The sequence below is a fragment of the Lupinus angustifolius genome, unplaced genomic scaffold (assembly GCF_001865875.1).
Source record: "Lupinus angustifolius cultivar Tanjil unplaced genomic scaffold, LupAngTanjil_v1.0 Scaffold_1_72, whole genome shotgun sequence".
Taxonomy (NCBI): domain Eukaryota; kingdom Viridiplantae; phylum Streptophyta; class Magnoliopsida; order Fabales; family Fabaceae; genus Lupinus; species Lupinus angustifolius.
The window spans coordinates 1-14,852 of record NW_017715402.1 but is presented as its reverse complement, the minus strand read 5'-3'; the positions used below and the strand labels follow the sequence as shown (position 1 = coordinate 14,852).

Below are 14,852 nucleotides of genomic sequence, written 5' to 3'. Positions count from 1 at the left end.
TGTAAAAACTTTATCTAAAGCAAGAAGATGATTAACAATATGAGTAAAACTTTTTTCCATATCATTTATAGATTCGCTTGTAAACATATGTAATAGTTCATATTCATGAGTTAATGCATTTAACCTAGCTAGCTTAACCTCACTTGTGCCTTCATGGGTTATTTGTAAAGTATCCAATATTTCTTTAGCACTTTTGCATTGTGAAAATCTAAAGAATTCATTATAAGAAAGTGCATATGTGATGATGTCTATTTTAAATTTAGTAGAACATGAGGTCCATATTGCATGGCTTTTCAAATGTCTGTGTCTATTGCCTGTATGAATATCCTCATCCTCACTTTCCAATAACCATAGCCCTTTTCCCTAAACACATGAGGGTGATTGATTGAGGGGCCTTCACCACTGAATAGATTCGTATATGTTAGGTATCAGTGGACAGAACACACCTAGAAGGGAGGGTTGAATAGGTGTAGCGGAGCTCAAGTTCCGCTTTTTGGATTTTTGCACACTTCCTAAAAATGCTCAGTTAATCGATTAAGCACTGTTCATAATCGATTAAACATAGTAAAAACAGAATGCAAAAAATCTTGTTTAACAGCTCTCTTGCATGGTAGGTTATGAGAAATCAGGCAATGATATAACAGACATTTTTACAGAAAATTAAACTACTTATAGCACAAAACCAATATACAAATTATCATGTTATATCATGCAATATTACAACTTGAAATGTAAAAGAGAAAGGGATAGAAAAGAGTGCGCAAGGATTTTATCCTGGTTCGTTTTGCGGTCCACTTCAAAACTACATCCAGACCTCCCCTTCTGATCTTGGGAGATTTTCTTCTTCACTATAGAACACAATGTATAGTTACATACATGCTCCCAATTACAAGACTCGAACGCTCATTTATTGGAACCCAAAGAACTTTGTCACCATTGGTTTGACCTTTCCTAAAATCGCCTCCCAAAAAAACCTTTCTTACCGCGATTCAGCCCCAACCAAGGTATCGCTCTTTATCCCAAGACCTCCAAATCTTTGTGAAGAACACCTTACCTAACCGCAGCTAGGATTTTCCTAATCCTTGAATTACAATGCTTTGAGTTATGAATAAGTACTTAATACTCGAATTTTACAATAAAGATCAAAGACTAAAACCTAAGCAAGAACTCACAAGACTTCCTAGTCTAATATGAATGTACATGCTTGAGGTTTCTGAAATTATGCAATCATTAAAACCTCTTTTCTTTCCAAGAAACACAAGAATGATGCAAGAAAGATTTTCGAAGAAAATGCAATATGAATATGAAACTTAAAGCCTTAGCGTGATCTAGTCTTTCTCCTAATGCAACATGCAATATTTTCTCCTAGATATGACAGTGAGTAACTCGAAAATATGCAGAGTGAATGATGTAAAAATGTATGGATTCTTATGCCACATATGTTGAGATTTTAGTTTAAATAGAAAGTTGTCTAAAGTCCCAATTAATCGATGAAGTACTCATTTAATTGATTAACGGGTTTGTTGAAAATAACGGGTTTGTTGAAAATAACGGTTTTCAGTTTTTCAGTTTTCTGTGGAAACTGTGATTCTATTAATCGATTAACACTATTCATAATCGATTAAGTTAATGGATTAACATAATTCATAATCCATTAAACAATGTAAAATCAGCTTGTTAATGCATGGTAAGTACCTATATGATATATGCTCATGCAATACATGACTTTCAAATATAATACCTTTAATGCACAAAATCAATGTATTCAAATGCATGAACCTAATTATCATATATTTCTAGATGATGTCTCATTTTAGTGGACTAATTATTTTATTAAGTCTTGTTAGACTCACACCTAGGTTTACCTAACCTAGACTCACTATATATGGCAAGCATCTTAGACTTCTAAAAAGATAATAAAGAATTATAAACTAAGTCTAATAAGTCACCACTTGAGTCCTTGGCATGTTGTATGTTGAATGATCTTCAAGCTTGTCTTCATGTTGGTCTTCATGTTTGTCTTCATCAAAACAAAGATCAATCTTCAATAGTACACTTCACTTTCAGTATAGCCCATGTTTGATATTCCTAGGATAACACGAATTTAGTGATTAAGCTATCATTTATTCAAACTAGCTATGATGCCACTTGTTCGTTAACAAGGGCTCTAACATATCCAGAGGGGGGTGAATATGTGGTTGGGTTTACAATTAAAACTTTTTGATTCCCTTAACTATTATGGGATCTATAGAACGAATCACACTTTTACGACTAAACTATACCCGCTACAATGCAATTATTGCATATAAATGCACCTACGAAAGATATTCGTTGATTTACCCTATTTTAATCTATTAAAAGATTACTTAATCAATTAATAGTATTTTTCAGTTAATCAATTAACTACAGACTTAATCAATTAATTCGATTAGTTTCTTAAAAAATCTCTTGTACTTGACACAACAAAAAGCAATTTAATCTATCCTTACATGCACTTTTACAATTCAATTTATGTGATCAATCATGCAATGGAAATTATGCAACAATCCTAATATGAATTTTTTATTCAAGATTATGGAAATTGATAATTATGTAAATGTAAAATAGTATCGATAAAAGAAATTGACACAATCAATTTTATTCTGGTTCGATTGTCAACCATTGCAATCTACATCTAGTCCTCCCTTTTAGATATGGAGATTTGCTTTCACTATAAAGAAATTGAATGTCTTTACAAACAATCTTCCACTAAGAACTTCTTAGACTTACCTTCTAAGGGATAACTTCACCATTTCCAGCTTTGGATTTCTCTAAATTTGTCTCTCCTTCTATGATGATACCTCACACCTTAAGGGATGGATTACAACTCAATGGTTCTACTTGTGTATAGAAATTTGGACCTTACCTTGTGCTAACATACACTCAATTCAGAATATCTAAACCTTCTTGATAAATCTCACAATCTCATAATATGAAGATGAATGATTATGAGATGAAAATGGTCTTAAAAACTTATGATATGATGAATGCTTGAATTTCTCTCTTCAAAGATTCATGAAAATTCTCTTATCTTGTGTCAATAGTATCTAACTCTATATTTTCAGAAACTCTCTTGTTTGATCTTGAAAATTCGTTCTAAAATTCGTTAGAATGATTAGTTAAAATAATATTTAGTTTCACTCAATTTTCTATTATATTAATCAATTATGTTGACACTTAGTCGATTAACGTTCTTTAAAAAATCCAAGATTTCAAAACTGAAACTAACTTAATCGATTAACCATGTACTTAATCGATTAATGAGTTTCTCATTTGCAAAGACTTAATCTATTAACTAATATCTTAATCGATTAACAATTTTATGAAAAACACTTAGTTAATATGCTATGAACCTCTAACATGATTTACTAATATATGATGCATGATTTTGAAATGATATAAGTTCAACCTTGTTTAACGCATCAAAATCATGAAATCATGTATGAATATTAATGCATCTAAATCATGTATGAATGTAAATCTAATATGTATCATGATCATCATCCTAATTTGTGAGATTTTCATTAGGTTCATCTTACTTAGACTCTACCCATTCAAAACATCTTAGGACCTAAGGAAATGAAAATTTTCTCTTAAGCTTTTGTTGATCCTCTTGACGCTTGAACTTGAGTCTTCAATGTTGTTGTTATTGATTTGGCTTTGTCTACATCTTCATGTTTTATCTTCATCAAAATCATGCAATACACACTTATATTTACATACTACACATAAAAAAACATTATGTATCTTCTATCAAAATTATTAAAGTAACATGAAGCATTAAATGTTCAACCAGAGCAACTATGAAGCATTGATAATATTTAGAAATACAAGACAAATCAAACTGAAGAGAACAGAGACCTCAACGGATGTTAATTTCTAGAATTTCTAGTAAAGCATCAACAACTATTGATAGCCTAAAAAATAGACGAGTTAGTTGTGTGAATTTTTAATCTACTGTTGAAATCAATTTTAACAATACCCAAATATTTAATTTTAGTTAAAAGTTAAACAAACTTAACCCTCCTTCTTGCCATACTTTTGATTACTTATGCAGATGGGTGTCGATCAATGGGTTCATACATAGTCTTGTCGTGTATCTCTGTTGACCAACAGATGTCTTGCAGACATGGCTGTGTATATGATCATTGTTAGACCACGCATCAATAATACATAAAAAAACTTATGGAAATTTTATTGGTTATCTCTACATGGTTTTGTCTTTGGACAAATCTTTCTCATAAACAACCATAGGTGCCCGACGTCATAGTCATGGTTATCTTAGTGACTCAACCATTATCAATGTTTAAGGACAAAATCATGTGTTTAACCTAATTGGTACGTGTAATTCGGTTACAAATGTTTATAATAACGCTAATTGGTATCTGTAATTCGATTAAGTTTTTTATAATTAAGACTAATGGGAATAATTTTTCTCTATATGCTTATAGAAGGTTTTATTGGAAGTTGTCATGATTGTTTCTTTTAGGGTAAAAAATTAATAGTCTATTATAATAATTTAGAGAATAATATATCTCCTCATATTAGAAGGAGATAATTAATCTCTTTACATTTATTGATTGTTTGATACATGTTTTATTTGTTCTTTTATAATATATTTCAAAATGAAAACTTTTAGAGAGAAATGAAATAAGACATGAGTCAAACAATTAATAGATTTGAAGAGATAAATTATCCTCTAGTACGAGGGAATACATTATTCTCTATAATTAATAAATGGAAATTATTATTTTCTAATAAATTCGTTTTTCACATACTACTGATATTATTTGTAAAATGATCTTTATATAAAGAACTTTGTCAACCTATACTCTCTAATAATAATAATATAAAATTAATGCATATATTTCTCCGATAAAATCATCATTTGTTGGCTACTTATGCAAGGATTTAAGTTAATCAAACCAATAAATAAATGGTTTTGCTGATTTAAATTTCTAACCCACCAAAGGAGGGGGAAATGGAAGAATGGGGTGGTGGGGCTATTAACAAAGGGGTCCACAAGATCAATGTAGTGTGTTTTGGGGATATAGACCCACTGGATCAGAACCCCAAACCCGTACTATTTTTCCTTTACCAGTTGTCAACCATCTTTATTCTTTACTTGGTATTCTGTTCTGTTATGTTGCTGGCGATGTCTTTTTTCTCAACACTTATTTCATCTCATCGACAGCTATAGTGTACCAAGTGCAGCAAAATGTTGCAGAGAATGGTGATAGAAAATTGTTAAACGTTAGTGACACGTGATAACTCTGAAAGCATATGATAGTAGGGTGGATCTAGGTCTTAGATGTGTGACCATCTAATATAGGGAGTTTCACAGAAGGCCCCATAGCATGGTCCACTATTTCCCAATCCTCCCAATTGCATATTTTTCAGTCTGATTGTGTCAATATGTGTAGAAATCAATACTATATTTGATGATGTAATAATTGTTGTTAAATAGTTTTTGTAATTCAGTTAGTTTAGTTGCAATACTTTTTATTTATAGAAAGTCAGTTAGTTGCTCTATGCTATAAAAGGAAAGTTAGTTTGTAAATGAAATTTACTTGATTCAATTGATTACATCTCATTTACTCTCTTAAACTCTTTCTTCCTCTTGTCTTATGCGTAACACACCTTCTTCTTCTTATTCCTCTCTATCGACCTTTCTCCCTCTACTATATTCCTTCTTCTTTCATTAGCATCAAGTACATACTCACGGTTTGATTATCATCAAGCAATTGGGAAGTTATTAGCAACAATGGTATCAAGAGCTTTATTTTTTTTTTTTCGATTCTTGGATCTGTGGGAGAAAGAACTCATCGGTTTATTTCCATGGCAAGCAACAGTGGCTTCACCATGACATTACCTACATTGGATAGCAAGAACTACGAAAGATGGCACATTCAAATGAAGGTTTTATTTGGCTATCAAGAAGTGCTTGAGATAGTTCAAAATAGATATCAATCAATAGGGGAGGATGCTACCGAGGCTCAAAGATCCACCTTCAGAGAATGCAAGAAGAGAGATTGCAAGACTTTATTCATGATCCATCAATATGTGGATGAATCTAACTTTGAAAAGATTTCCAGTGCCAAAACAACAAAAGAGGTTTGGGACAATCTTGAGAAATGTTGTGCTGGTGCAGAGAAGGTAAAGAAAGTTAAGCTTCAAACATTGAGAAGAGAGTATGAACTATTGCAAATGAAAGATGGTGACACAGTTGCAGATTACTTCACTAAAATCAGATCATTGACAAATTTGATGAAGGGATGTGGTGAAGTAATGAGGGATTAGTTGGTGGTAGAGAAAGTGTTGAGGACCTTGAACCCCAAGTTTGATCATGTGGTTGTTGCCATAGAAGAATCTAAGGATCTTGAAGTGTTCAAGATTGAAGAATTCCAAAGTTCATTAGAGGCTCATGAACAAAATATCAAGGAGAGGAACTCAGACATAAATTCTGATCAAGCACTCCAAGCATAGTCTAGCAGAAGGTCCTTTGGTCAAGGAAACTTCCAAAAGAAGTTCAATGGTAAATGGAAGACAGACAAAGGAAGGAACTGTGAAGGAGCTAGGCAAGATTCTAACTCCTTCTTAGTAAACATAGGTAATGGACATGATCAGGTGCTAAGGATAAATAAGAAGAAGTTTGATAAGAAGAAAGTTCAATGTTTTAACTACAAGAACTTTAGGCACTTTGCATTTGAATGTAGATTCAAGGCTGTTCATGGCAATGGACTAGAAATTGAAGCTAGATTGGCTCAAGGGGAAGAATCTAAGGAAGAACAGGTCCTACTCATGGTCACATATGAAAAGGAGGTCAAGGATGATTGCTGGTATCTTGACACAGGCTGTTCTAATCATATGTCAGGCCACAAGGATTGGTTTGAGAGAGTTGATGAGAATGCCAAGAGTAGAGTGAAGTTTTCAGACCATAGCTCCATTAATGTTGAAGGAGTTGGAGACATCTCAATCAGGAAGAAAGACGGGAAGAGTGCTAGTATCAAGAATGTCTTGTATGTTTCAAAGATGAAAAGCAATTTGCTTAGCCTTGGTCAACTACTTGAGAAAGGGTATGAAGTGGCAGACAAGTTATTGAATGTATATGATTCTGACAAGAATCTGATCTTGAGAGTTCCACTATCCAAAAATAGAACCTTCAAGATGATTGCTAGTCAAGGATGATTGCTGTTATCTTGACACAGGCTGTTCTAATCATATGTCAGGCCACAAGGATTGGTTTGAGAGAGTTGATGAGAATGCCAAGAGTAGAGTGAAGTTTTCAGACCATAGCTCCATTAATGTTGAAGGAGTTGGAGACATCTCAATCAGGAAGAAAGACGGGAAGAGTGCTAGTATCAAGAATGTCTTGTATGTTTCAAAGATGAAAAGCAATTTGCTTAGCCTTGGTCAACTACTTGAGAAAGGGTATGAAGTGGCAGACAAGTTATTGAATGTATATGATTCTGACAAGAATCTGATCTTGAGAGTTCCACTATCCAAAAATAGAACCTTCAAGATTGGGATTCGAGTGAACAATCACAAGTGTTTGTTGTCCAAGGCAACTCAAGAGAACTAGATTTGGCATCAGAGGTATGGCCAGTTGAGCTTCTGAGTAGAAAAGGAATTATAATTGGATTACCATCAATTAGTAGTCCCAATAAGCTGTGTGATGAGTGTTTGTCAAGTAATCCAACTAGGAATAGTTTTATGTCACATGTACCAACCAAATCAACAAAGTCACTTGAATTGATCTACTCAGATGTATGTGGACCCTTTGAAGAAAACTCATTGGGAGAAAACAAGTATTTTGTGACCTTTACAGATGACTTTACAGGGAAGACTTGGGTTTATCTAATTAAGAGAAAGAGTGAGGTGTTCACGGTTTTTATCAACTTTAAAGCTCAAGTAGAAAGACAGAGTGGACAGAAATTGATGACTCTAAGAACTAATGGAGGAGGAGAATATATGTCAAGTGAATTGAGAGATTTCTGTGCTAAATAAGGATTGGTTCATGAAGTAATTGCTCCCTATACCCCACAACACAATGGTACTGTAGAAAGAAAGAACAGAACCATTCTTAACATGACCAGAAGCATGCTTAGAACAAAGCCTATGCCAAAGAGATTTTAGGGTGAAGTTGTTTCAACAGCAATGTATATCATGAATAGGTGTCCTACAAGAAGACTAGGAGAATCTACACCTGAAGAAGCTTGGTCAGGTTCAAAACCAAGGGTGGATCACTTTAGAGTGTTTAGCTCAATTTGCTATATTCGTGTGCCTGAAGTTCAAAGGAAGAAGCTTGATGATAGAAGCAAGAAACTTGTATTGCTTGGATACCACCCTATAGGAGCATATAGGGTCTATGATCCACTAAGTCAAAAGATAATGTTGAGTAGAGATGTGAAAGTTGATGAAACACAAGGCTGGAACTGGAGTGGAACAAGCACTGATTCAGAAAATCACACAATGATGCAGTTTGATGAAGGTTTAGTATAAAGAGAACTATTGCTTGTTGATCAACCACCTGTTGCAGAAAATCAAAACCAACGAAGACCACAAAGAGCTAGACAAGCACCATCAAGGTTAAGTGACTACGAAGTCTTTCCAGACTCAGAAATCATTGCTGAAGGGGAACTGGTGCACATGGTTAAGTGACAAATGGATATTAAGTCAGCATTCTTGAATGACCCATTAGAAGAAGAAGTATATGTTACTCAGCCACCTGGATTTGAGGTAGCAGGGAATGAAAGTTTGGTGTACAGGTTGCATAAGGCTCTTTACGGCCTCAAGCAAGCACCAAGGGCCTGGAACAAGAGAATTGATGGTTGTTTGTTGAAGCTTGGTTTCTCAAAATTGCACAGCTGAATATGGTGTTTACTTAAGAGGTGTAGAGCTAAATCAATTGCCAATAGTTTTTCTATATGTAGATGACCTATTGGTAACAAGCAACAATGTTGGTGAAATCAACTCATTTAAGCAAGACATGAAGAGTGAGTTTGACATAAGTGATCTAGGAAACCTGTCCTACTTCCTACGAATAGAGTTCACTAGAATCAAAAAGGGAATTGTCATACATCAGAAGAAGTATATTGTTGATGTCTTGGAAAGGTTCAACATGAAAGATTGTAATCATGTCTCAACACCTGTTGAAGCAGGAAGCTTAGTGCTTAAAGATGAACCAGTTGCAGACAAAACCATCTATAGACAAATGATTGGATGCCTGAGATATATATGCAACACTAGACCTGATATTGCATATGGTGTAGGGCTAGTTAGCTGGTTTATGGAGGCACCAAAAAGATGTCATCTCCTAGCAGCAAAACGATTGCTCAGATATGTCAAAGGAACCATAGACTTTGGCCTGTTATTACCAAATAGCATCAGCAACCTCAGTCATGACATGTTTGGTTTTAATGATGTTGATTGGTGTGATGATAAGCTTGATAGGAAAATCTCAACATGGTACTTTTTTATGCTTGGTAATTCTCCAATTTCATGGTGTTCAAAGAAGCAAGATGTGGTTGCTTTGTCCTCTTGTGAAGCGGAATACATAGCAGCATGTATGGCAACTTGTCAAAGTCTTTGGTTAGGTACTTTGTTGGCATAATTGAAGTTGAAGAAAGAAGATGACAACTTAGTGTTAATGGTTAACAATAAGTCAGCTATACATCTTGCCAAGAATCCAGTGGCACATGGTAGAAGTAAGCACAATGACACTAGATTTCATTTTCTAAGAGACCAAGTAAGCAAGGGAAGATTGAAGATAGTTTTCTGCAAAAGTGAAGAACAACTTGCTGATATTTTTACCAAACCATTAAAGGATGAGAGGTTTGAAAAACTAAGGTCGAAGATAAGGATTCTAAGGCTGGATGGAAACTGAATTAAGGAGGAGTGCTATTAGATAGTTTTTGTAATTCAGTTAGTTTAATTGCAATACTTTCTGTTTATAGAAAGTCAGTTAGTTGCTCTATAATATAAAAGGAAAGTTAGTTTGTAAATGAAATTTACTTGATTCAATTGATTCCATCTCATTTACTCTCCTAAACTCTTTCTTCCTCTTCTCTTATGTGTAACAGACCTTCTTCTTCTTCCTCCTCTCAATCGACCTTTCTCCCCCTCCTATATTTCTTCTTCTTTCATTCACATCAAGCACATACTCACGGTTTGATTATCATCAAGCAATTGGGAAGCTATTAGCAACAATAACTATGAATAAATCTTTATGCTGATAGTATATAACTTTTTAGACTCATATTATATAAATATTACAGTCTTATCTTTAAGGAATTAAAAAAAGGAAATTTGCATTAAGAAACTAAGTCTAATACATTTTTATGTATGAGAACGTGACTTATGAATGCAAGGCTTCTACTTTTCTTTCTTAAATAATGTTTTGAGTAAGTTACACTGACACTCCCGAGTTTTAGTGAAATTATACAAACCACCTCTCACTTTTTTACACATACACAAACCCCTCTAGTTTTTATACTTTCGTTACACTGACCATCCCTGCATGAGAAATAAGTGTAATATTTTAAACAAAAAAAATATGATAAATGAAATTTAGTTAAACAAAACATGATATATTTTTTAGACAAATAATATACAAATTAATGTATCTTCGTTATTTTTTGTTACAAAATGCATCAACAATTCTAGAGAGATATTGTTTAAGTCGCTCTTATACTTTATCGTAACAAACCAAAAATAAAAAAGAAGTGTTGATTCATATATTATTAGGACTTGTCTCCACAATATACTATGTTTTGGTTAACTTAATTGCATTTATCACATTTTATTTTAAAAGATTACACTTATTTCTCATGGAGGGGTGGTCAGTGTAATGAAAGTATAAAATTTAGGGGGGTTTGTGTAGGTGTAAAAAAGTGAGGGGTGATTTGTATAATTTCGCTAAAAATCAGGGGTATTAGTTTAATTTACTATAAAGTTTTCTTAAGTCACATGTTAACCTTCTCCTTCTCATTTTAGTGTTGGACATGACACCACCTCCTATGACTTGTAACCAGTGATATTAAAACCGGACCGGCCGGTTAGACCAAAAAACCGACGAACCAGACCCCAAACCGGTACAGCACAGTAGTTGGACCGGATAAGCAACAAAACCAGTCCAAACAGCCCAAAACCGGTCAAAATCGGACCGTTTTCGGTCAAACCGGAAAACCGGCCGAGTTGTTACTAAACCGATTTCTTCCTCAAAAATATCATGTCTTCTTCATGTTTTTTTCTTCTTCCTTCTCCATCTCACGGATTCGTCCTCCATTGTATTTGTATAATGCATCTCCATCTTCTCATAGATCCATCTTCCATCGTTAATAACGTTAATATTGAAAAAAACATTTTTGGAGATAAAGAGTTAGAAAAGGGATTGGGGAAGAGAGAAAATAGAAATAATGGAATGAGCATTTTGGAGATAGAGTTAGAAGATAGATTGGAAAAGAGAGAAGATAGAAGGAGTAGATGAAACATTTTTGGAGAGAGTGAATTAGAAGAGGGGTTGAAAAGAGAGAAGATAGAAAGTTAGAAACTTTTTGGAGAGAGAAAATTAGAAGAGGGTTTGAAAATAGAGGAATGAAATGGATTGGAGATAGAGAAAGTTAGAAATAGTGGGTGGTGAAGTGGATGGAGCATTTTCTAAAAAAAATTATATTAAATAAAGTGACAAATTGATTGAGTCTCACCATTTCATCCCACGGTTTCAAATGCACTAAATGTGTTTGTGTATGAAAGTTTTTTGTATACTATGAACATTGATTATAAATTTGAGTATCTACATATTGGAAATATTTTATGACAAGTTTACATATATATAAATATAAGCATGTTTGTCCGGTTTAACCAGCATGCGGTTTAATTACTGAACCACTAGTTGAACCACTAAACTACTGGTTGAACCACTAAACCACTGTACTAGTACCCTGACCGGTTTGATAATCAGTACGGTTTTAATAACATTGCTTGTAACCAAGTTCCTCAATTTATTTTGACTCGCCTTTTAAAGGACTGGTAATGCAAGCGATATGGATATATAGGACATCAGTAAAGGCAAGCACCAAAAGAAAAAATAAATAGGACATCAATATCATCCACAAGTCCTTCAAGGAAATTGTTTCTTTAACATGAAAATATGAATGTTATATAACTTCAATGGATATATAAGGTATAAAATTTAAGCACATCTTTCTCTAATATGAGTATAATCTATATCCAGTGAAAAGTGTTCTTGACATTGTAATAGGAGTCAAAGGTTACAAGTATGATCAACTCATATGGTTTTGATGAAAACAAGTGCTTTAGGTAAGCTTGAAGATAAAGACAACTTTACAAACAATATGTCAAGATTCAAGGTCATGATAGTCTTAGGAAAAGCTTTTATATTTTATAGAAGTCTTAAGATGCTTGTTTAGATTGAGTCTATGTTAGGTGAACCTAGAATGGAAGTCTTATCAGACTTAAAATTTGATTTATCTAAAATGAGACATATCATCTATCCATACATGATAATAATATTCATGCATTACATTTGTCATACATGATTTTGTTGCACCAAAATGGTACTTATTTCAAAATAATGCATTACATACACATACATAATGTAGGAGGTTCATCATGCATAAAAAAGAAACAAGTTTTCAACACTGCTAATCAATTACCATGAGTGATAATCAATTAGATAGACATGGGGAACCTAATAATCGATTATGTATGAGAATAATCAACTAGAAAAGTTCCAGTAGCTAAGGTCTTGGATCTCTTGGTATCAATAGTCAATTACTCAATAGACAATCGATTATTTCCTACAAATAACCATATTTTAGTAGGTTGATAATCATTTACCAGTTGAGATAATCGATTAGATCTAACAGAAAATAGTTTTGTATAAAAACTGTTTTTCCACCCATGTGCTTAGAATCTTGGTTTCCAAAATTTCATATCATTCATAAAATTCTCTGAGTGAAATCTTGTGTTGAAAAAGTGTTAAAGTTTCTTTGGGTTTCAAGAGTGAAAAGGAATAACTTTTACATTCTTTTCATAGAGTGAATTATGTTTTCATACACACAAACCATGCATCAATCTTCACTTAGAATTTAGAGTTCTTGTGAAATTTTTGTATTTAAGTTTGTAGCTGAGTTAAGTGTTCAATTAGCACTTATTAGGTGCATACAACTCATATTTTACTAGCCAATAGAAAGTGAAATTATCTAAGTGTAGAGAACTAGAGTGAAAACCTAGCCAATGTTAGGTAGTGAGTCTTCACCTTTACAAAGGTCTTGGTTGAGAGGAAGAAGTGATTGGGGCTATACTGTAAGTAAGTGTTGGGTATCCTAAAAGACGGGTAGGAGGTCAAACCAAGTCGAGTGACTCTAGAGCCAAGAAAGGAGCATTTGCAAAGTTCATTGGAAGGGTATTCGTAACATACGCTTTATTCCATAGTGAAGAAAATCTCCAAATATCATAAGAGGAGGCCTGAATGTAGTTTGCTAGTGGACCCGCAAACAAATCCGTATAAAATTCATTGGCGCATTCTTCTATCCCTTTATCTCTTTTAATTTCAGTCTTTACATGTTTTGTTGTGTTTCTTGAATTTGCTTATTGATTCTTTATATGCACATTATTTGTTTAGCATTTGGGATATTTTCATTAAGCAAACTGAACGAGTAAAGATTGTTTCTGAGATAACTTGTTTCGCAAGAAATTGATTTGGTCATGATTTTGAAGAATCAAAATAATTGATTATTACTGATAGTAATCGATTATTTTTGCTGATAGTAATTGATTATTTCTACTGATCATAATCAATTGTTTGGTGAGATAATCGATTATCCTGAATTGTTTTTCAATATTCTCTATCAACCGAAAAGTGGCATTAGTGATCCTCTAAACCTATTCAACCTTCTAGGTGTCTTTTACTCTGTGTTTATGCAACAGTTCTAGTTTTATCAAAGCTCTTATGCTACTTGTTAGACAAACAAGGACCCTACACACACCTAGAAGTAGTTTGAGTATGTATGAGGTTACATTAATTTTCTCACAGATAATCAATTTCTAATCCATAATGCAACAACTATTTTTGGTCTAATAAGTTGCACGGAACGTGTAACTAAATATACTTATCATAATTGATTGGTAATTGATAATGGATCAATAATCAGCATAAAACTGAAAAGCAATTAAACCAAATTGGAACAAGAATGAATCAAGCATTTAATAAAGAATGATGTTATAAATGAGTTATTGTATATGATAATCTATTAACAATATAAGGAAAAAAACTCCCTCATGCCACATGTCATTTTCTCATTCCCTCATGCCATATGTCACTTTCTCCTTCCCTCATGTCACATGTCACTTTCTCTTTCCCTCATGCCACATGTCACTTTCTCCTTCCCTCATGCCACATGTCACTTTCTCCTTCTCTCATGCCACATGTCACTTTCTTATTACATTTTTTCCTTCATGCCACATGTCACCTCCTCCTCACATATTTTTCTTTCTACTTTTTATATATTATATATTTTATATGCTAATAATAATTTAATATTAGTTAGTGATTGGTTCATGTCGCTATCCCACTAAAATTGAGTGTTTACAACACCTATGTTTTGTTATATTAAAAAGTAATAGTCATTGAATATTAGATGAAATTGAAATCATTTTTCACATTCAAATTATTTCTTTACATTAATCTATCTATATAATTTAATGTTTACCATTAATCTAAGAATAATTGTACTTTTTCACCTCATCAAAGTTTTTTGACATTTTTCGCACTGAATTTTAATATTACA

The 14,852-nt window shown here is 33.2% G+C and overlaps 1 protein-coding gene across 1 annotated transcript; it reads left to right on the top strand.

Annotated features, from left to right (window-relative positions):
* Positions 1–5,877: 5,877 nt before the first annotated feature.
* LOC109336861 lies at positions 5,878–7,227 on the top strand. The gene is made up of 2 exons (XM_019573677.1): positions 5,878–6,324; positions 6,526–7,227. The coding sequence occupies exons 1-2, from the start codon at positions 5,878–5,880 to the stop codon at positions 7,225–7,227; spliced, it is 1,149 nt and encodes a 382-aa protein (XP_019429222.1).
* The last annotated feature ends 7,625 nt before the right edge of the window (positions 7,228–14,852 follow it).